The following is a 23,091-nucleotide window of genomic DNA, read 5'->3' as shown; positions in this document are numbered from 1 at the left end:
TTTACAATATTAATTTAGCAATATTGCAGCAACATTTTAAAATATTGTTAAAATAGCGTTAACACATAATCTTTATGAGACCCTATATAATATGTGGCACGTGTTTTGCTTGCTTTTACGCGAAAACACCAAATTTAACTAACTTGTATTCAATTTCTTTTGTTCAATTTTTAATAAATTGACTTAATTTAAAAATGTGTTTAATAATCCGGATTTCTTGTTAAGATTAGAATATTAAACAGATTATTTGAAATCGGACGGAATAGCGAAATAGTTCATTTATTGTGTATATTGAAATATTCTTATTGCTGAGTGTGTAAGATAATTCGTACATAGATTATCAAGATAAACATTTAATACGAAACATTTAATAAAAAAACATTAATAGGCGTTTTTTAAGCGTTTTATAAACATTTAGAAAACTTTTATTAATACTTTTTAATAGATTTTTAAAAAAACATCTTATAGAAGTCTAATTTAAAAGTCATAAAAATATCTAATCGATTAAATTTTATGTTTATTTAGCCAACCTCTTTGATTGAAAAGTTAACTCGACCTCTCTTCCTAATTTCTTATTAGATTGCATTTTAAATATTATAATATAGAAAAAATCTACACACATTAAATCTTGTGCTTGATTCTTATAGACCTAATTTTTTATTATTTTCCATATGTTAAGAATATTATGTTGATATAAACGTATAAGTATTACTACATATATATATATTATATTGCTATGTTGGTGTAATGTTACATTGTAATGTATTACATTGTAATGTAATATTTCTATAGAAGGACATTTTATTGTGTGTGTGTTAATGCAATATCATAGCAACATTATAATATTTCACAATGTTTTTACAATGTTGCATCTTGCAGAAAAATCTTGTAATGCTGCTGCAATCTTGCCGTATTGTATGGGATAATAATTAATTCAAATCATTCTATCATTTAAAAAACCAAAATAATAAAAAATCAACTTGCAATAATCAAAATTTTAAAGATGTTAAATATTTGAAAAAATCTTGGAAAAGAAAACGAAGTTTGTTTTCTTTGTACAAAAAACTATATTTCATGAAAAAAACATTTCGTTTTTTTTTCTATTAATCTCTAATTGTAATACAATAATAGGTCACTGTTTCTTCGTGGAAAACAATTTTTTTATGTATACATATTTATATTTCTCTCTCAAGTAAGATAATTTTTTCACCAAATAAGAACTTTTTTATAAATGATCAACACAGCACTTGTCGAAAAAAACTTACCTTCTGCAATTTTTGATATTTGTCCAATCTGAGTTTGAGATCGGTGGCGACCGACATTGCTTCCTGCACCGTTAAAAGTGGTTGTAGATTGTCATCTTGCATTATATAGGCGGACAGTTTTCGAAATTCCGACATATCTCTTTCTCGTTCATTCACCAAGATCTTGCCGGTGACCGAAGTTGTCCTAAGATACATTACATCTTGCTGACTCTCGTATATATTGTAATTTGTGTATTAATATCCACTATATTTATATGTATATTACCCGGCATATTATAAAATAAAAAAAATTAAAAAATAAAAATTCATAATTAATTATCTGATTAATTAAAATGATAAATACGATTATCGCTATTATTATATATGAAGAAATATGTAGAGTTTTGTAAAACTGTCTCCCTTCTATCATATAAGTCTATATCATTATAATTTCTTTTTTAATGAACATATTCCAAGCAAGTTATTTAAGATTGTATAAGTATAAAAATTGTTACAGATACGTTGTACTGCGTTCTTTAACAAGAGATAACGTTGGAGCAAGAAAAAAATAAGATTGCAGAAATGCTCAAAAGACGGAACAAGATAAGAGCGCAGAAAAAGATAAGGACGCAAAACTTATTTATGCGCGCAGACCACAATATCTCTACGCATCGAGTAGATAAATACATCTAATAAGCAGCGGACGTGCTGCTAATAAGCAAGCTTCAACATTGATATCGACTAGTGACAAAGAGTATGCCACGTGCGACCTTGAACAAGACAAATTGCGGTGCACGTGTATCATAACTTCACATGCGATCGGTCGTGCATATTCATATTATCAGATCATATTATTAATCTCGTAATTCTTGCATTATTATTCATCTCTTAATTCGTTAACATTACATGAATATTATATTGAAAATGGAGAATGTGAATATTCAAAAAGATAGTCTTGCAATTAGATAGCAACAACTTTGTAGGTGCAAAAAATTAACTGAGAGAGATAAATGATTAGATAATATTATGATTTACATATGTTTTACTCAATGTAATATGTACTTCATGAATATGTACTCAATCAATGTAAATGACACAGATAAAATTTATAAACTGTTGGTGAAATTTAAAAACGTTTTTCTGTAGCGCCTGTCCGTGTTAAGGCTAATCGGTTTGTTATAAATTATATAATAATTTGTTATAAAGTTTAACTGCACACAGAAAAATAATTTCTCACAAAGATCTAGCTGTAGAAACTCATATTTAATTAATAAAGTTATTAACATTTGGCAAGGGCTCTAAATTTGTCACAAAGTATTACTATAAAAAATTTGCTACAAATTCTACATGTTATAAACATTCTAGCAAATACAAAAATAGCAATTTTATGTTGCGACATCTAAAAATTTATCTACATGCCAAGACATTTTTTTGAATAATTCGCGAGGACTTAATAATAAAACCGTAATAAAATACGTGTCTCATAATGTATTCGCACGACTTCAAAGCCAAAGAGACGAAGCAATAATGAAGATTACATGCATAGATAATATGAGATGTGAGAATGTTTTGTGTGAATTCCAGTTCATATTCAAATCGCTTTAGAAAAATCTAAACTAATATAAACATTTCGACAAAACCAGAAAAAATTTTATTAATTTTTTCTTCATTCGACTTCTGTTGATTCATTTGAACAAAAGAGATCTAATTTTTTCAGTATATTTGTTGCATTTTTTTAATTATTATGGTAAGAGAAAAGAATAAAATTTCGCAATAAATATATTAAAAATATTTATAAACTCGCACGATATTAATTGTATAAATTGATTAGGATAGTATACATTTTTTTTGAACGGTCATTCGATGATTGTAAATGAACGAATTCCCGAGCTCTTGTCATCCTTCTGTCTCACGATATAGGGAAGATTTAGGGTTCTGTGATTATTTTTTTCGCCGCCACGAGATTAGCTAGGAATGTAGTATATAAAGCGCTTAAACTTACGTGAAACCTGCCAAGACATCCATTAGCGTAGATTTTCCAGCGCCCGAAAGACCCATGATAGCTGTGAGTTCACCGGGTCGAAAATCGCCATTAAGGTCCCGCAGTAATTTTCTTCTCTCTACGAAGCAAAATAGACGGTCGTTATTTGAAAAAAAAAAAGACTTGCAACAACTGATAATTAAGAAAACAATGTTGGATTCTCGCGAGATAATATGATTTTTACAATGTATAATCAATGTCTTAAATATATGATATCCTAAATATATCTAAGTAAATAACTAAATAATTGTACACGTCAAAGTTTCAAGTAAAAATATCTGATCCTTGCATTCATTGTGAGTAATAAGTAATACTTTTGACGCTTTGTCAACTTTCAATAACTCGCTTTGCCTGCTTTCGATATATAACTCTTTATCTACTGTGTTAATTTATTCTTAATTTTATTTCGTACACGTGATTCATGCTTAGTTATGCTAACATCTGAAAAAATGCATGATTTAATTATATTCTGCATTCGAAATTAATTAACTTACGCATTAGATGTAGATTTGTTTTATATTCGCGATATCAGGAGATAATGTTATTTTATGCTATCAACGATCTTAATTAATATTGTTAGACTACTAATTCTTAAATGATAGTCATGTTGTACTAAGTGAATTATTAATTCTAATATCGTACCATCTTTAATCTAACATCTTGTATTTTAATGTTAATAATGTCTGTACAAATATCTTTTATCTTTTAAAAAAAGAAAATATGAGATTATTTAAAATTGTCTTTGGAAATTTTGGGATCTTCCCACAGCTAGAAAAGTAATTTTTATCTCGACAATGTATATAATTAAACATCCCAATCTTAAGATTAATAAAGCACACGTCATATGTATCATGCTACATCGCTTTGAAGCGAAATCAAATAAATAGCTAGTATGTATATCTTATCAATTTTCAAGTTTTTGGAATATTTCAAGCAATGGTCGATGTATCTTTTTGTATTTTGTTTCTGAACAATTATTTGTACTCAGATTTTTGCCTCGATTTTTATACTTATGATACAAGCGCTCGAGAATGAGGAATTTATTATCTCTTTTTCCTATCAATATCATCATTTAAAATCAATGTTGATAAGATTTCAATTACTCGTTTGTTATGACTGAAATGTGAAGGTTCTTCTATATGCCAGATTTCTCTTACAAATATAGTTAATTATTTTAAGAATATATTTATATACTTCTTTATCAAATTCCATTATGTTAGAAAAATTTATCGTTATTGTTATTATTATTAATATTGTTATAATTATGCATGATTTCATTTGCAAAATTTAAGACTCGTTTTCTTCAAGAACAATTTATACGTGCATATATTATTTTCTCATATACACATCATAAAAATTTTTTATCGTATTGTTTCTATTAAGAATTATGACTGCTGTATAATGTCATGTTAATGCACTTATGTACATGCACAGAAAAATGTGATACGTATTATAATCATACATATGTTTTCAGACATGTTAATATTCCATAGCATTATAATTTTAAGCAGAATTTATAATCCATGTTCAATTGCTGCATTCTACATAATTCTATTAAAGTCTTACTATTAAATTAGTCAATAATGTTTTTATGACTCGTTTATTTTTTTTTTTTCAAATATTTACATTCTCTCTCTCTCCCTCTCTCTCTCTCTCTGATTTTTAAATAAATGTTTTAGTTTTTAATAAATTTATTATGTGCATTAAATGCATTACGATATAATGCGAATAATTTAGGCATATTTTATAGAAAAATTTATGTTTATTATATTTATTACGAGTATTCATGTATTTTATTGCAAATGAATTTTTACTATTCTTGTTACTTTGATAATCATAATAAAGTAATATTATAGGAATTCAGCAATTTAATTATTGGAACAGCAATGCTCACACATGTCCCTGATTAATATAATAATATTCGCATAACTGATCACACACGCACCTACTTGAATACAGGATGTTCGACATAAAATATTATAAAGTATTTTCTCCAAAATAACATTATAGAAAAAATATTTCAGGCAAAATTTATAAAAAAAAAAATATAGCTGCTCATTGCAAATTTACTTTCTTTTTCACATTTTTTCTTAAAACAATATAACTATATTTTTCTTTATACCAATTTATTCTCGCATAAAAGTATTAAAGTAAAATAAACTAAAAATGAATATCTTACGGAGATAATTTACAATTTATGTAAAATTAAAATATAAAATATATTGTAAACTATATTATTCAATTTTTGATCATCTTTATAATTTTCAACGTCGAATATTGCGAGAATACGATTTGTATAAAAAAAATTAAAATGGTTCCATTTGAAAAACGAGGTTCATCTTCATGAACTTGAAAAATGACCTTACTTAAGATTCAAAATTATCACAAAATTATCGCTTTATTCTCTCTCGGTAAGACCTTGTAAATTTTATCTGAGATATTTTTCGTACGACAATAAGTTTGGAGAAAATATCTTCTAAACACTTTATATGAAACACCCTGTAGAATTTGTTTAAAGTCATTGTACCGATGAATTTAATATTATATATGCACATATGTACCCTTGGTCAGAATTCCTCGCCGTACGCTGTACGATATGTCCTCGAAGTGCAAGTAAAGCGATCTGTCGACGTCCGTGCGCCATCGACGCCGCGGATCACGCCTCTTCTCTGCAAATTCCAGTTCAGCGCTCATGCTCGTCACTCCGTTCACGTCGTCGTCGCGTCGCCGCCGACCTTCCACGAGAGGATTTTCTCGCCGCGCGTTTTCCTCAGCGCGTGTATGTGCATTCACATCTCCCTCGCCTGTCCCGCTTTCTCTTCCGCCGACTGACTCTGCCAGATGTAAACTCCGCCGCTGTTCGAGTCTACCCGCGCCTTTATCAGCGCTTACCTGTTCGTCTGCGGCGCTGACGCGTGCGTTACTCGCGTCCCAGGCGCTCACCGGTGTTATCCGAATGTATAATCTAGGTGAAGAGGATGGACGAAGACAGATTCTTCAAAAAAAAAAAAAAATCAATACATTTTTACCATACATATTATTATATTTAAAATAATTTAAAGTAATTTGTTTAATAATTTGAATCCCTTGCCAGGACGTAGAATATAATTAAGATTATTTGAAATCAAACGAATAAAATAATTCATTTATTGCGTGTATTGAAATATATTTTTGTTACTGAATGTATGTGAGATAGTCGTATATAGATCATCAAGATAAACGATTAATACGAAACATTTACTAGTAGATTTTTAAACGTTTTATAAATCTTTAAATAAACATTTTATACAGATCTAAGTTAAAAGTCGCAAAAATATTTAATCGACTAAATTTCATGTCTATATCGATCGATCTCTGATTGAAAAGTTGTTGATTCAATGTCTCTTCAACTGATGATTTCTTACTGGATTGCATTTTATAATTTCATCAATAAAGAAAAAAATCTACACACATTAAATCCTGTGGCTGGCTATTATAGACCTAATTTGCTAATTTTTATACATTTTTCTAGAATTTTTTTACACATTTTTTAGACAAATTATATTATTAATATAATTATGATTTTTAATATAGAGTTTTAATAAAGACATAAATTATATTATTAATATAATTAAGATAACTATGATTTTTTTCATCTGTACTGTATCTAGGCATAACATAAAAATTTATACAATGGAAATATCGCGCAAGAAACATTCTATTATAAACTGAATCTTTTCTTGATAATTACACAGGTCTACAAGGTTTTGTTGTTGGGCAGCTGGGGGTCATTTCCGAAGTAATTTTCTGCGTAGAATCCGAATCCGAGGTCAGAATTGGCCCATCACGTCAGGATTTTGAGATATTTGAGGTTATATACTCGAAAAATGGCTTTTTGGGCTACTTTTGAGGTTATGTACAGGACAAAATTTTTTAGCTCTTTTCTTCTAATTGCATCATTTAGTACTACTCTTTCCCTTCAAAATGAGCTGTCGAATGGTCATCTACGATTTTTCCTTGCAAAGTTACGGCCATTTTAAGATGACATGATGAATTCCAAACCCTGCGCCGTTATAGCCCAACAACCTCATGAGCATCAGCGACCCCAAAAACCCATATATACAGTTTTCAGTCCAAGTTTTCGGGTTTATAGTTCAAAGTTTACAGGTTTAATGTGAATGCTCATGAGGTTGTTGGGCTATAACGGCGCAGGGTTTGGAATTCATCATGTTATCTTAAAATGGCCGTAACTTTGCAAGGAAAAATCGTAGATGACCATTCGACAGCTCATTTTGAAGGGAAAGAGTAGTACTAAATGATGCAATTAGAAGAAAAGAGCTAAAAAATTTTGTGCGTCCTGTACATAACCTCAAAAGTAGCCCAAAAAGCCATTTTTCGAGTATATAACCTCAAATATCTCAAAATCCTGACGTGATAGGCCAATTCTGACCTCGGATTCGGATTCTACGCAGAAAATTACTTCGGAAATGACCCCCAGCTGCCCAACAACAATCATGACCCCATTTTTTGTAGACCTGTGTTATTAGATTTTGCTAATCTCGTCTTAAAGATATCATCTTCTTGTTGATTGTGTATAAATGGTTACAATTTTATAAAATTTAATCATACAGATAATATACAGATATGTATATATATGTTGTTTGCTTTCTAGGAACAAAAATTCCGATATATCACTTTACATTTACACGAGTATTAATATATTATTGTGTCTCATTGTATTTTTTTCCTCCGAAATTATTCGATCAACCAATTAGAACTAAAGGGATTTCGTTCTGATTGGTTCGAACGATGCACCTAGATCTACCTAGAATACTGATTTAAAATATCGCATTTTTCTTGCGTTTATATTTTAAGCTGGAGATCTCTAGAAACGACGTTCCCATGACGCTTCCTCCACTTAACACATGTAACGTGCTGATAATACATCAATAGTGAATCGAGGAGAAAAATCAATTTCCTGTCAGGTAAGCAAATAACGATTACAAAATCCGTGAATTCGTCCATATCAAAGGCCATGTGTTATCATCGCGACTCGTTTAGATAAGATTTATCATTTTCAAGAATATCTGGAAGTATCTCATGTTCATATACACTACCTTCTTGTGTAAAAATAGTTTAAATGATAAACTTAAATTCTGTCAAAAAGGGATGAATTTTTACAGATTTGCCGGTATAAGAAAATTTAATTTTGTAAAACATGTAGAGTGAAAAGAATGCAAAATATTTTTTTCCAAAAAAACATGAGAAAGTTTAATATCACGATGTAACTTTTTTTGTGTTCCACATCTTTATACCTGCGAAGAAGACAAGATAATAAATTCGCGAGGGAAAAGAATGTGTAAATTAATCTAATAATTGATAAGAGAGCAAATATCATAAGAGATACGTACATCGATTTTTTATTCCGTGAATTCAAATAGAAACATACACGTGGAAATTATTATGACTGATCATTCCTCAGCGTTATCTTCCTTCCAACGTTACCGTAGGTATAGCAAATATACGCACATATTATTAGATTATTAATTCCCCAAGTTTTGGAGAAATACTATAAAAAATGTTTCTATAAAATGGCCATAAAAATACTTCTATGAAAAGTATGTACTAAAATATCTTTCGCATGCGCAGGAGCCAATGTAATAGATAATTAATCCCAACAAACACCAAGTAACATTTATATAATTGTTAGTTGTAATTTCCTATTCAACAATATAACTGTTACATGTTATGTAACTGTTATATTGTTAAGTGGAAAATTATAATTAACAGTTATATAACTGTTATTTGGTGTTTGCTGAGATAGTTAAGAGAATTTGGCTCAAATAAATAAAAAATTAAATCAAAATTAGCACCACATAAGAACCACAGCGCGGTAGTTAAAAATAATTACTTTAATTTTAAATTCGAAATAAACCAACAATTATTAATAAGAAGGAAGTATTGTTTCTTCCCTGCGCTCCAATTAACCGCGCTGAGACTCTTATGGGCCAATTTTGATTTAATTTAATGTAATAGATATATAATTTGTAGTTATTTTAACTAGTTACATGATGACAAATTTAACCCATACAGTATAAAACATTGCTGCAATATTTTGTGCTATATGGGAACTAATTTATATTCAATTTTTTCGACAGACGAATCAATGATTTTTCAACCAGAGATCGATTTTGATATAAAATTTTATCATAAAATCATAAAATTTCATCGATTAAATGTCTTTGTAACTTTTAAATTAGACCTATACAGCATAGAACATTGCAGTAATATTGCGGCAATATTGCAATATTGCTGCAATGTTACAACAATATTAATAATATAGTTGCAATATTCTGCACTGTATGGATCTAATATGTTTATTTAAAGATCTATTAAAAAACATAGACATTATAGATGTTTCCTTATTAAATTACTATTTATTGTTAGCGATTAAGTTCGCTGAATGCGGCAATTGTTGAACGGTGTATGTACAGTAGACGCCAATAACGCCTTAACATATGAAGTTGGTTGCATTCGGGACCAATAATAACTAAACACATCAACAACACGGGATGGCAGTAAGATACATTCATAATATATACAGGGTGTCCCTGAGCATCTGCTCACGCACTTGTGAGGATGTAGAGCGCAGTAAATTAAATAAAGAAATCCTATTCCATGTAACGATTTTTGTAATAATAATAGAAATATTAATTATTGAAAGTTCATCACAATTACTTTCAAAGTCAATTTTAAGATTGACAGAGGCACTTTCAGAAAAAACGTTTGATACAAAAGTTTCTTATTTTTTCACGTACAATTCGAATCTGTAATAAAAAGTACCATGTTCCCCTAAAAAAATTCAACTTCCGATCCGGATGGCGTATTTCCGGTCGGAATCAAAAGTTGAAAATATTACTATTTGATAGAGCGTACCCGATTTATTTAAAAATTGTTCGCGATTTTTGACAAAAGCCATTTATTTTCATTTTAAAAGGGGTGTACGGGTGGTCTGGGACACCCTGTATATTTCATTATTGGCGCCTACTGTACACATACACACATAGGCTGCGGTCCGAAATGCGCTTACAGTGCTGATGGTGCCAACAGCGCCAAAGACCGGTCCGAAATCATAAGCGCGCTTAAGCATGATTTATTTCGGAACGCTATATAACGCGCTCAAAATTCAAAATCGTATCGAATAGCGAACATCCTCTGCTTGTCAATAATAAATATAAGGTTAAAAAAAGCAAAATGAATAAAGAACAACGAATTATTCTCACTCAATTTTTAGAATTAGCTTGTGAATCTTCTGATGAAGATTCACTATCTTTTTTTTATTTATCTTCCTCTAGCGATCAAGATAACCTAACTTAATTCTCATAAAATGTTTTTCTTTACTCACTTTTGGCTGCTCCTTCCGAAATTTCTGGTAATAATTTTAGTGTTATCATTTCATTTTTATCTTCAACATGTACTGTAATTTCTACTAACTTTTCTGTTGTCATTCTGTTGTGAATCGCCCGGTTTAGGATTAGTAACAACTCAATTATTTGTAATATAACACTTCACTATATTTTTAAATTTACTTGCGTTTCCCGCGCTTATAACGTCGCGCTCACGGTGCCTTAAGGTGCCTTTACCATTCAACTATGGGCAGCGTGAGGACGAAAAGTATGACGTCACTTCGCTACGGCGGACACACTCAAGCCATTTCGGAACGGCCGTAAGCGCGCCGATAGCGCTATGAGCACATTTCGGACCGCAGCCATACATACGTATATTGGCCTACGTGACAAACGGCAAGAATCCGAATTTAGCACGCCGTCGGTAGATGTCGCTAGCGGTCGCGAAGCGGAGACGACGCAAGCGCCACCTCACATCGCGTACGACGACGACGCTGCGCGGCTCATCCGCTGCTGCACATCAAAATCCGTGTGTTGTGTCAAAAATCGCGTGTGGTGATTATTAGAGCAGCGAGGTCCCTTCTCGCGGACGATGCTACCGATACAGGAGAGGTGATCGTACATTTCGGGCGCGTGTAAGTGACCCGTCTTATCTGTCTTGTAACAAGCAAGCACTGCAAAGGGCGATTTATCATCCGTCACGGCTCTCCTCGAACGTCCGCGCCGCAATCACGAGCTCTCGCGAGCCGTTCGTCTCGTCGTCACTCCGTTGATTCGTTCGATCGAGAAAATATCCCGAACGGGGAATAATCGCGAAGCGAGCATCCCCAAGAGTCACGATCGAACGGATCCTTCGCGTTGCGCGAGAGAGAGATTCCCGTAACAATAGATAGAACTACCATTTTGTTTATGGATCCCCTTTCTCTCTTCCTCCCCCTCCTTCTCTGCCACCATCACGTTTCGTTCTAAAAACATCGAACCTACCTACGATTTCGAAATATTAAAATCGTGCACGTACCTTTTTGCATCTTTTTTCTCTCTCTCGGTTCTATGATGATCCCATGCAATTGCTGTCTAATTTCTCGATGCTTCTCATGATTTGACAGGCTTGAAAATGTGCACGATTACTATCACTTGCATGCATAGATGCACTTAAAGATGCATCCGCGTGTAACGAATCACGATGAATGAAATGCATCGTAACGAGCGTTTATATTTAGCTAATCCATCGTGACAGGAGCGTTTTTCGATGTATATAAATATTTAACGAGGTATAATCGTATTAAATTGGATTAAAATGATGCTGGTATTATTTAAGCGTGAACCATTTTCTTTCTTTTTTTTTTAAAGGAATAATAATTTGTTTTATAATGGATTATTATTTTTTTATAATATAACAGTTATTAAAATTATCAAAATTGAAATCAAATATTTTAAAAATTTTAAGTGTGATATTTTTTACATATATTAAAAAGGAGAAGAGAAAAAATAGATGTTGTTTAGAAACAAATTTTCATATACATTTTTCTTATACTTAATCACATAAAGAGATGAAAAATAATAGTTATAGTAAATAATAGTTAAAAGGCGAAAAATAATCATTTATAGTAGTACTATAAAAAATAATTGCAGTATTACTAAAGTCATTTAAAAATTATCTTTAATTACTATACATATATCCCATTGGATATTTAAAATTATCTTTGATTTGCAGCAGTAATAAATTTAACAATGGCCAATAATTCAAGAGGAATACCTCGCATACAGGTCTTTCGACCAACGTATGAGGAATTTAAAAATTTCACAAAATATGTGGAATATATGGAGAGTCAAGGAGCTAATAAAGCTGGTTTGGCAAAAGTAATACCGCCACCAGAATGGGTTCCAAGGAAAAAGGGCTACAACTTAGACGAGCTAGATCTCACTATTCCAGCGCCGATCTGTCAAGTTGTCACTGGAAAGCAAGGTCTTTATCAACAAATCAATATTCAAAAGAAATCAATGACCGTCCAAGAATATAGTAAATTAGCCAATTCTGAACGTTATGTTACTCCTCGTCATTTTGATTACGAGGATCTGGAGAGAAAATATTGGAAGAACATAACATACGTAGCACCGATATATGGTGCAGATGTGTCTGGTTCTTTGACTGATCCTGATGTAAAGGAATGGAACATCAATCACTTGGGGACGATTTTGGATTATGTCAATAAAGATTATGGTATATCCATTGATGGCGTCAATACAGCTTACTTATATTTTGGAATGTGGAAAACCACATTTGCCTGGCATACGGAGGATATGGATCTTTACTCTATAAATTATCTTCATTTTGGTGCGCCCAAAACATGGTATGCCATACCTCCAGAACATGGACGTAGATTAGAGAGATTAGCCAATGGCTTTTTCCCATCGAGTTATCAAAGCTGCCAGGCTTTCTTGCGCCATAAAATGTCTCTGATATCTCCTCAAATATTAAGACAATATTCTATTCCATGTAATAAGGTAAGTGTTTTTCCATTTATGCCACAATCGTGAATTCTAGATATTGTTCTTGGCTACTTCACAGTTTTCATTTTCACAGATAACGCAAGAAGCTGGAGAAATAATGATTACATTTCCATATGGTTATCATGCTGGTTTTAATCATGGATTCAATTGTGCCGAATCCACCAATTTTGCAGCACCTAGATGGGTAGAATATGGGAAGAGAGCTACACAGTGTTCGTGTAGTAAAGACATGGTCAAGATATCTATGGATACTTTTGTTAAACGCTTTCAACCAGAGAGGTATATAAATAATATCCTAAACTTATTTAACATTTTATATGATTATATACACAAAATATATATATGTTAAAATATGATATAGTATCTTATAATATAATTTGTATAATATTAATTCCAATGACATAGGTACGATTTATGGCTACGCGGTGAAGATATTGGTCCCCATCCTGAAGATCCTAGGCAAACTGCTGCACCAATGCCGTCGCAAATGGATTTATTGTGTAGCAGCAGTAACAATGGTCAATTACCACAAAGCTATTTGAATGCAGCACCGAAAAATAAGCGACATATGATTCATAAGAAAAAGATTATTGACACAAATTCTGGTGTTAATATGGAAGAATTAGTGAATCGTGCGGATATTCCTGCGGATATTAAAAAAGCTTTGCAAGATCTCGAATTTGAAGAAATGGAGGAGTCACTAGATGAGCCAGACGAACAACAATTGCAAGTTTTAGAAGATATCTGGTTAAAAGCAGGAGAAATGGGTAAGAAATATTGTATATTTTTATTTTAATCAATGTAATCGATGTAGTTTCATTTACTTTTTCTTTTTTACTAATTTGAAATACCTTTTATTTTAGATGTTGAGGAAGCGTCTGTGTATGATGATGGTTATAATCGCAAGAAGAGTAAAAAGAAGAAGAGAAAACAAAGTGGAAGTAGAGAAAAAAAATTGAAGATGGAATCAAAATCTAAAAAAGAAGCTAAAATTATTAATACACAGAATGTGGATGATGTAATTAAAATTGAAATAAAAACTGAAGTTGAAGACATAAGTATTTTTGAAGATATATCCCAGGAAAATAGCGACGAAATTCCTGTGATTCAAGGAAATTACAATGACAATATTATAATAGAAAACGAACCTACGGAAGATCCTCTAAAAATAGATTTCGAATCTGTCGATAAATTTACCAAAAAGAGGAAAAAGCATTCGAGTCACAGTGGGCAGAGGAAAATAAGATTGAAAGATGCATTCAAAAGTAAATCTAAACATGATAATATACCATTCTATGGTCATCCTTTAGATATGTCAAATGCTAATTTACAACATACAAATATGGCGCTATCTGATCTTCATAGTGTTCATATTGTAAAAGATATATCTAACAATGAAGGAAAAGTCAATGCATTACCTGGAAATATTTCGCTTGATAATGAACATTGTATGACAAATATGAAGGATAAAACTACTATAAATATAACTAATAGTAATCAAATGACAAATTTTGACTGCAGCAATGACAATGGCACAGAAATAGTAATGAATAATACAGTGGAAAATAAAGCGATAAATACTTGTTTCTTAAAAGATATCAAAAATAATACTTGCAAACTAATACCAAATCCTTACCTAATGAAAAAAAATTATAATGCTATAGTACAAAACAATTCTGGATATCAAAATGAAAGTACAAAAGCTGTTATTCATGCGAAACAGGATACAAAGCTCAAACCTATAATGTCCATGGAATATGGAGCAATAAAAAATAAGAATTTGATAAAACCGCCTCGATTAAGTATACCATCTCATTTACCAGTGAGAGTTTCACAGCCTGAAAATACTGCTGCAAGTCAAAACACTTTGTTGCATCCAACTATGGATATTACGATCTTGCCAGATCCTCCTACGTTATTTTTTTCAAACAATCCTCCGGTTTTAGAGAATGAGAATGAATTAGAAGCGTCGCACGTTGGGAATGATAATGCATTTAAAAGTATACCGCAGTTGGAAAATTTTTCATCGCCTGTCATTACTTCAATTAAATCAGAAGACAGCTCCTTATTTCCCAACAATTACTTAAATCGACCAGTGTTTAATCAACTCAAAATGAGATCGGAAAGAACTACATCTGTGGAAAGCGGAGGAAAGAAATTCTGGGGAAACAATCAGTATATCCGTCATTCGGAAACTGAGTCTAAACCGGCTCAAGCGCCTAGCACGGTGAATAAAGGTAATATTCAAATTCAAAAACCTCCAATGTCTTATGTACCAAATACGATGTTGTCACCCTCTTCCGTCATACGTAATTATTCTTCACCCACATCTATTAATAACATGACGTGTTTTCAAAATCCTAATGCGTTGGCTATCATGAATTCTGCATCTGCAATTGTTCCAAATATCTCGAAACAAGCTACTACCAAGAATGCCACGCGCCAAAAGTCGCAAAAGAGACAAACCTCACGTAAAAAATCATCTTCGAAGAACGACAAGTCGAATAACAACACACTTATAAATACATCTCGAACAAATGTTACGAGTACTTCCATCGGAACGCAAGTCAATAATCCTATCGACGTGTCTGCATTGAACTATAATCTGTCTAATGAGGACAACGTTCCATCGCAAATTACAAATATGCAAGATACGATATGGAAGTATTCCTCGATTGAGAGGAACTCTGCTATAGGTGATGTGCAACTTAACGAGAGCGAAAATATATCAAGTTCAAATATATCCGACAATACAGAAGACTCGATAAAAATGGCAATTAATACTCATCCACACTTATCCTCTTCTAAAAAAAGCCAAATATCTATCTTGAGAAAGAAGCCCAAAGAAAAGTTGAAGAAATCTACAACGAGGAAAAAGCAAATAACAGCGACTATTACTCCTGCGATTGAAGTTACGAGAGATCAAATCGACGCAAAATCAACGCAATCCATCGATGTGTCGCAATTCAGTTGCAGTTCCCAACCAATCACGTCGATGATACCGGGACACATTTCAGAGATGATTTATCCGAATATACCAAATAATGATCTGCTGAAAGCGTTCAATAATTATTGGAGCGCTCAAGTCTCTCATTGTGCAATATGCGCTACTTTTGCCTCGTGTACGAGTGGAAACAGCAGAGTGATGCCACCTGATTGGAGATATTGCCAATCGACTACGTTACCTGAAAACACGCCGATATGGGTGAGGAAAATAAAAGTTTAATGATTATTAATTTGTGTCTCTCTCTTTCTCTCAATAAAATTAATGCAAATGTATGAAACAAATGTATGCAATTAGAAAAATATTCTAAGATGAATATTGATTGAATGAATAATTTATTAAATATATGAATAAGTTTTACACTATTTTATGAAATTTAATATTTATTAACAAATTACACACACACACACACACATGTACAGTTCAATCATGAAAATAATTCCCATCATTTTTTTCAGCACTTCTATCTTTCAGGTAAATTATAGATTCTGAATAGATAGAAAGTCTGATTTTTATTTACAAATTCATTAAGCTGTTTTCTTATTTTTTTGATATTTGTAAATTTTATATCAGACAAGATATGCTATGTCAGAACAAATAATAGTCAAAGAAATAACAAAATTGATGAATTCATCACAAGTTGAAACCAAACTTTCTATCTCTTCGGAATCTATAATTTACCTGGAAGATGGAAAAAATGCTGAAAAATGTAATTATTTTTATGATAGAACAGTATGTGTATAATTTATTAATAATAATTTATTAAATTTCATACAAAGAAAATTATTTGTATACTTAATATATATATACATATATGTATATGTATACATCAGGTGTCTGCCAATATTTTTGCGGCCAATTCCAAGGAACAGGCTACGGAGCCGGAAAACAACAAACTTTTACGGTGTAGAGAATGCCACGTGACTGTTCATGCATCCTGTTACGGCATAACTATATTACCTAAGGATATTCGAAATTGGGCTTGCGACAGATGTAAGGCTGGTAGAAACGACGTGGTACGTGTTGAAAAATCTTTTGTTTTTTTTTTCCTTTTTTTCTCTTTCTTTATCCCGTTAAATACACATTTCATCTAATCTCGCTTTGTCACAACAAACTAGATGTGTTGTTTGTGCCCGATGTTTGGCGGTCCTTTGAAACGTACCAGCGATAGCCGATGGGCACACATCTTGTGCACGCTTATGGTACCGGGAGCCACTTTTAAAGATGCCATAAATAAAGATCCCATTAACGTGTTAACGATTATGGCGGATTCGTGTCACAAGAAGTGTTGCTTCTGTGGGCAAGATGGTGGAGCGTGCCTGAAATGTAATCAATGTACCAACGTGTTTCATCCGTCCTGCGGTCTCGCGGCGGGTGCCACGTTTATCATACCGGTATACAACTCGCAGGAACTACAGGTAGAGTCTTATTATTTGATAATCACATATGATACACGACTACACGAAAGCGCACAGGAAAAATATTAACGTTTAATCTACGCCATCCATAGGTAACGTGTAACGGACATGACGAAGGCAAAGGGAAAATACCACAAATACGGCAGGGTGAGGTTGTTTGGGCAAAACATCGAAATACCAGATATTATCAAGCCAAAGTCAAGTCTATTCAGGATATTCTTTTTTACATGGTTACATTTAACGATAACAGCTTCAGCGATGATTTGTTTCCCTCTGATATAATCGTAAGTTTTTGTGCAGTTTATTTTGTCAAATTATTAACTTAATCTCTCTCCCTCCCTCCCTCTCTTCTTCCATCCTTCCTTCTCTCCTTCCTAATCTCTCTCTTTCACTTTGTCTGTTTGTCTGTCAGTCTATAACTATTATACAGTTTTGACCTAGTTTAAGCCAATCATTGAGTCATATTGAATCATATCAAGTCGTGATCTAGTTTAAGCCAATCATTGAGTCATATCATTGAATCATATCAAGTCACATCAAGTATTCGAGTAATCATCTAATGATCCATTTTTACTAGTTATTTACTAATTAATATGCGTATCAAATAATTGATATAAATTAGGTCTTTATTTGTGCTCTATTCTTTGTCTGAAGCTTATTAAAATAAAAATTGTAAACAAAATGTATAAAAATATATATTTTTTGAGAAATCTACTTTGTAGGCTTATTATTGAAATTTTTTATGTTTAGAATTACGATCCTGGAAATACACCACCACTCGGAGCCGCTGTAACTGTAAACTGGACAGATGGGCAAAAATATGATGGTGTCTTCGAAGGTACAAATCATCAGATAATGTTTACTGTAAGTAAATGTAGTATTACGATTTTTGATAATTTATTCCTCATATTAATCGTTTAATTATTAATAATCATTTTTCTGTTTAGGTGATTTTCGAGGATGGCTCGCAACTTGTTTTAAAACGCAATGAAATTTACAGTTTACATGAAGATATGCCAAAAAGAGTGCGTTCCCGTTTGGTGAGTTTAGTCTGAGATTACTATCATAATGGATAGCATCTCTATCAACGTGGCTTATTTCATTCATTTTAATATGATATTTTATATTCCTTCTGTTTTAACATCTACGTTATATTCTTATGTTTATTTTTCTGTTTTTCTGTTGGTTTATTAAAGTCTATTGCGACTGAAATGAAGCATCGATCTCATCTTTATGGCTTAGAAGATGAAACGGAGGCGCAAAGAAAAGCGAAATATACAATGAAAGTTCACGATTGAGGAGAGATATAGTTTTTAAATGTAAATAATTATTAAGTAAAAGCAGTATATAAAATTCTTTATTGTAAATAGTAGGCATAAAAATTATATTTTACAATCGTAATTTTGTGTGTGTGGTCTTTCTTTAATAACTTGACTTCAATTTCAAATTCATCAAGTAAAAATCTTTTTCCCTTATATATTTAATCATTTTTATTTTATTTAACTAATATTTTCAATAAAAATTATATGTCTCATTCATGTTAAATTATTAATTTGCAGTATTGTGCCTGTATAATTATGGGAAATATTCCATAAAAAATATAGGCTACTAATAGTATTATATATGTATAAAATAGGATACGGCGGGATTATTTGAATAGAATAAAATTAATTTTCAATTTTTTTACAATTGTTATAGCGCCACTAAACAAAAGAATAATCTTTTGAAAGACTTTTTCCATCGCATCGCTCAAACGAACAATACAGCATCTCTCCAAGCACGTGCGTTAAATCTTAATATTAGCCAATAAAATGCTTCACTATCCAAATTGCCCCGCTGTACTCTATTTATATAACTGCTGTTTCGACGGCACCAATGAAAGATATTTAAGTATTACAGTCTCGACAAAACTCTTTCGGCCCGAAGCTAAATTGTATTTGCAAAAATATTGTATTGTTTAAAAATTTAAAAAAAATAAAATTCTGGAGACATAAATTAGAGTTCTGAAATTTATAATTCTATTCTTTTTTTCTTACTTTCACAGAGAGAGAAAAAAATATATATCTCCAAATTATAAAAATAAAAGTTGCAGGTTTATTAAATTCTGTTTCATTGGTACCATCGGTCTATTTAAATAGATTGTGCATCAAAGTATTTTTAATTTTTTTTCAAATTGGGCATCAATGAATGATGAAGCATTATCTGTAAATTAAAGCGTTTCACATTTTATAATAAGGAGATTCAAAATTTAGTATCCATAAAGCTACAAATCAGAGAAATTTAAAAAATGATACAATATATATTAATAAAAAACAAATGTTAAAATATTTCTTAAGTATACAAGTATCTATGTAAATCTTCTTTCCATAGTAAACAATACGGTATGAATTTGACGATATTGAGATTAGTAGAGTCCGGATCTCAGTGCCGTTTATATATATATAAGTTTATATATATAATATATAGAAATATACATATATATATATATATATATATATATATATATATATATATATATATATTGTGTGTGTATTTGTATTCTACGCAACAGTATCCTCTTTGCTACGTTAGACCGGCGCGGCGTAAACAGTACTGCTTTTCGTTCGGCCACTAGCATACATTTGGAGTGGAGAAAACGGCACCAAAATCCGGATTCTGATGATTAGTATACTATTTTATTTTTAAAAAATATATCAATATATATATATATAGAGAGAGAGAGAGTTGCATTAATGTTGTAATCATATTGTACAAGTTTTGTTTGTCAAGATCAAATATTTAAGCAACTGAAAGATTGAAAAAGTTTAACGATCTTCTACAAAACTCTTGAAATATTTTTGAAATCATAAATTATGAATTTCTATCAGTAGCTCATCATTTTTTATTAACAATCTATCCAAATAGAAATCAGTAAAACTTCATGAACAGTTGGAAAAATGATTATTATTGCTGATGATTATTATTTTATCATACAGAATGTGTTGTATTGTATTTAAGAAAAAACGATAAATTAAAGCAAAAATTATAAAGTTATTTTATGTTTTCTAAAAAAATATTTATACCAATTTTATCTTAATTTATATTTACACACAATGATGTATATAAAAATGAAAGTTTATAATATGAGTATTAAACATGCAATTTTATATTTATTGTCACACACACTTATAATATTCCATGGCATAAATATAATGTTATGTAAATAGCTACAGCTTCATACGATTAACATTGTGAAAAATTATATACATTGGTGAGTCTTTCATTAATTTTATTTCTAGTCGCTACTTTTATTCTATTTTAATACTTAAAGTTACAAGAAAGAATAAGTTATTAAAAGATACAGTATTATCTTCCTTATAGAAGCTACAATAGAGCAATATCGATCTTTATACGTGCATTTTATGACACTTATTTATATATAAGAAAATGACGAGCAACAAAAAATATCCTCAAGAATCATGTTAATATACGAGTAATGAACAAGACTGCGATTATTGTTAATACGATAGAAGTAACTGCAGGTAATGCTTAGTTGTTTATGATTGTATGAGCTCTTTATAATTAAAACGATAAATATATTACGATAAATATATTAACGATAAATATATAAACGATAAGTATATCTTCCCGTGTATTGATTCTGATTAAATTTAAAGTGAAGTATAAATATACCTACAGTAAGTTATCTGTCAGTTTGTTACAGTAATTGCTTAAAAATGCTTTTACTGGACATAAATTCTATTATATAGATTCTATAAGAAAAAAAAATATATATATATAATGTCACATAAATGAACAAATTTTTAAAGCGAAATTGTAATTGTATAAGCTAATTTCCACAAAAATGTCTTGAAAATAGATTTCTTATAGAGCTTACATTGCTCAAATTACGCAAAATACACCATTGTTCATTGCTACTATATGTACATATCTTAATTAATCTTTAAAGATTAATTATGATTTTTTTGGATAATAATACTTTATAATTACACATAATGTTTGCACAAATTATTATAATGTACATAAATTATAACACAGATATATATTGTAGTTAAAAATTTAAATAACACAAGTATTAGGATTAAATTATATTATAATTGATTGAATGATGAAATTTCTTCGTTCTACATTGTATAAGAATTCGAATCATATATATATTTAAATGTAGAAATTATACATAAGCAAATGCCAGTGATGGAATAAAGACAAGAAACTAAATGCATATTTTTAACAATTTTTAGTGTTCTTTTATCACATATAAAAAATTATTTTTTAACATAAAATTAATAAAAAAAAACAAAAATTTTCCCTTCTAGGAAAAAGTTTCACGATTAATGTTTCCGTTTCCGTTTTATGTTCTTTTGGAGAAATAATTCGGTTATTGATAAGATACATTAACGTATAAATATATGTATATTTATATGTACATATATTCATATATATTTATTTAACAAAATGTTTATATAGATAATTTATATAACTTTATACGCATCTCCGTAGATATAATACTAGAAAAAACATGAATTATAAATAAACATTAAAATTTACAAGCTAACACTACAATACATTATATTGTTTAGCGCGTTCTTAAAGCTTTAAATATTTCATGATTCTAAATTATAATAGTGACACTCACACACAGATATTCTGTGTTTCTGCCCTTTAATATTATTCGGGCTTATGTACACTTATATAGACACACACTCGGACCTTACACAAATGTTATCACATTTTTTAATTCTCAGTTATATTATCGCTTTTGCTTTAGCGATTTGTATACAATACAAGAGAAAATTTCGCTAATGATATTTTATATACTTTAAACGATTTGTGATATATTACCAACAATAAATTTGCCAGTGTGGTCGATCTAACTTACGTCTTTTATTTTATTTACTGGCGACATTGAAGAATTTAACATTATTTAAACGATTTGTAGAAAATATTTATAGAACGCGAACTGAGATAAAATCAAGCGAAAATAATAGTTTATTTAACATTCTCCCATTTATTCTTAATGGTCTCCAGCGCAATCTCTCCCCGTAAAAAACAATATTTTACGTGATATATCGACATTTTTTCTCATTTGTAGCATCACTTTTTTTCATAAAAATTATGTACAATACTGTATCAACGAATTGCATTTGGCTCATCTCCTGTTGAGTTTGCACCAAAGCGCACTGGCAGTTAGAAGATGCATCAGTACACCAATACCAAGTATAAGTATCAGATTATTCACCACGTTTACGTCAACAATATCCATTTCTGTGAGAAATTTGTTGGGTTTCTTGAAATGACAGTAAAAATCATCACACTTCAAGTCCATCCTGTCAAATCCGTACATAATGTACATCAGACTGTGGAAACCCGCACGGAAATACGATATATGGAACATCCAGCGGAACGCATGCGGAATATCTATGTAACGTATGCAGAAGCCGAAAATGGAAAAATACACTGCAATTATAGGACTGGCGAAGACCGCAAT

The 23,091-nt window shown here is 30.9% G+C and overlaps 3 protein-coding genes and 1 long non-coding RNA gene across 12 annotated transcripts in view; 2 read left to right on the top strand and 2 right to left on the bottom strand.

Moving 5' to 3' along the window:
* Positions 1 to 3,577, top strand: part of LOC145971032 (uncharacterized) — a 4,475-nt gene extending 898 nt beyond the window's left edge. The window contains exon 2 of the long non-coding RNA XR_014438728.1: positions 1,762 to 3,577. This is a non-coding gene — a long non-coding RNA (uncharacterized LOC145971032). The remainder of the gene's footprint in view (positions 1 to 1,761) is intronic.
* Positions 1 to 11,189, bottom strand: part of LOC145971029 (ATP-binding cassette sub-family G member 4) — an 18,228-nt gene extending 7,039 nt beyond the window's left edge. The window contains exons 1-4 of one of the 4 annotated variants that reach the window (XM_083098236.1): positions 11,057 to 11,189; positions 5,847 to 6,280; positions 3,247 to 3,364; positions 1,266 to 1,449 (exon numbers count right to left, since the gene is read on the bottom strand). In XM_083098236.1, the coding sequence (XP_082954362.1) occupies positions 1,266 to 1,449; positions 3,247 to 3,364; positions 5,847 to 5,979 (435 nt within the window). In that variant the 5' untranslated portion in view covers positions 5,980 to 6,280; positions 11,057 to 11,189. Of the gene's footprint in view, positions 1 to 1,265; positions 1,450 to 3,246; positions 3,365 to 5,846; positions 6,281 to 10,758; positions 11,037 to 11,056 lie in introns of those variants that run through there. The other 3 variants (XM_083098234.1, XM_083098235.1, XM_083098233.1) reach the window with 3 other exon arrangements.
* LOC145971028 (lysine-specific demethylase 4C) lies at positions 11,147 to 23,048 on the top strand. 4 transcript variants are annotated; one of them, XM_083098230.1, is made up of 12 exons: positions 11,147 to 11,305; positions 12,385 to 13,175; positions 13,255 to 13,460; positions 13,587 to 13,948; positions 14,045 to 16,386; positions 17,019 to 17,201; positions 17,304 to 17,603; positions 17,696 to 17,887; positions 18,354 to 18,467; positions 18,551 to 18,643; positions 18,800 to 18,922; positions 19,302 to 23,048. In XM_083098230.1, exons 2-11 carry the CDS (start codon positions 12,402 to 12,404, stop codon positions 18,899 to 18,901), a joined length of 4,668 nt encoding a protein of 1,555 aa, XP_082954356.1. In that variant the 5' UTR covers positions 11,147 to 11,305; positions 12,385 to 12,401; the 3' UTR covers positions 18,902 to 18,922; positions 19,302 to 23,048. The 4 variants fall into 4 exon arrangements, with proteins under 4 accessions (XP_082954356.1, XP_082954357.1, XP_082954358.1 ...); XM_083098231.1 differs by having other exon boundaries at positions 12,388 to 13,175; positions 18,800 to 23,048; XM_083098232.1 differs by lacking the exon at positions 18,800 to 18,922.
* The window catches only part of LOC145971031 (ATP-binding cassette subfamily G member 4), a 31,951-nt gene continuing 29,592 nt past the window's right edge, over positions 20,733 to 23,091 (bottom strand). For all 3 annotated transcript variants that reach the window (XM_083098238.1, XM_083098237.1, XM_083098240.1), the window contains one exon: positions 20,733 to 23,091. In XM_083098238.1, coding sequence (XP_082954364.1) covers positions 22,753 to 23,091 — 339 coding nt within the window. In that variant the 3' untranslated portion in view covers positions 20,733 to 22,752.

The sequence above is a fragment of the Camponotus vicinus genome, unplaced genomic scaffold (genome assembly GCF_025532165.1).
Source record: "Camponotus vicinus isolate PSW18456_S1 unplaced genomic scaffold, iyCamVici1.0 SCAF_4, whole genome shotgun sequence".
Taxonomy (NCBI): Eukaryota; Metazoa; Arthropoda; class Insecta; order Hymenoptera; family Formicidae; genus Camponotus; species Camponotus vicinus.
Note: the sequence above shows the minus strand (reverse complement) of the source record. Positions and strands in the feature narration are given on the sequence as shown.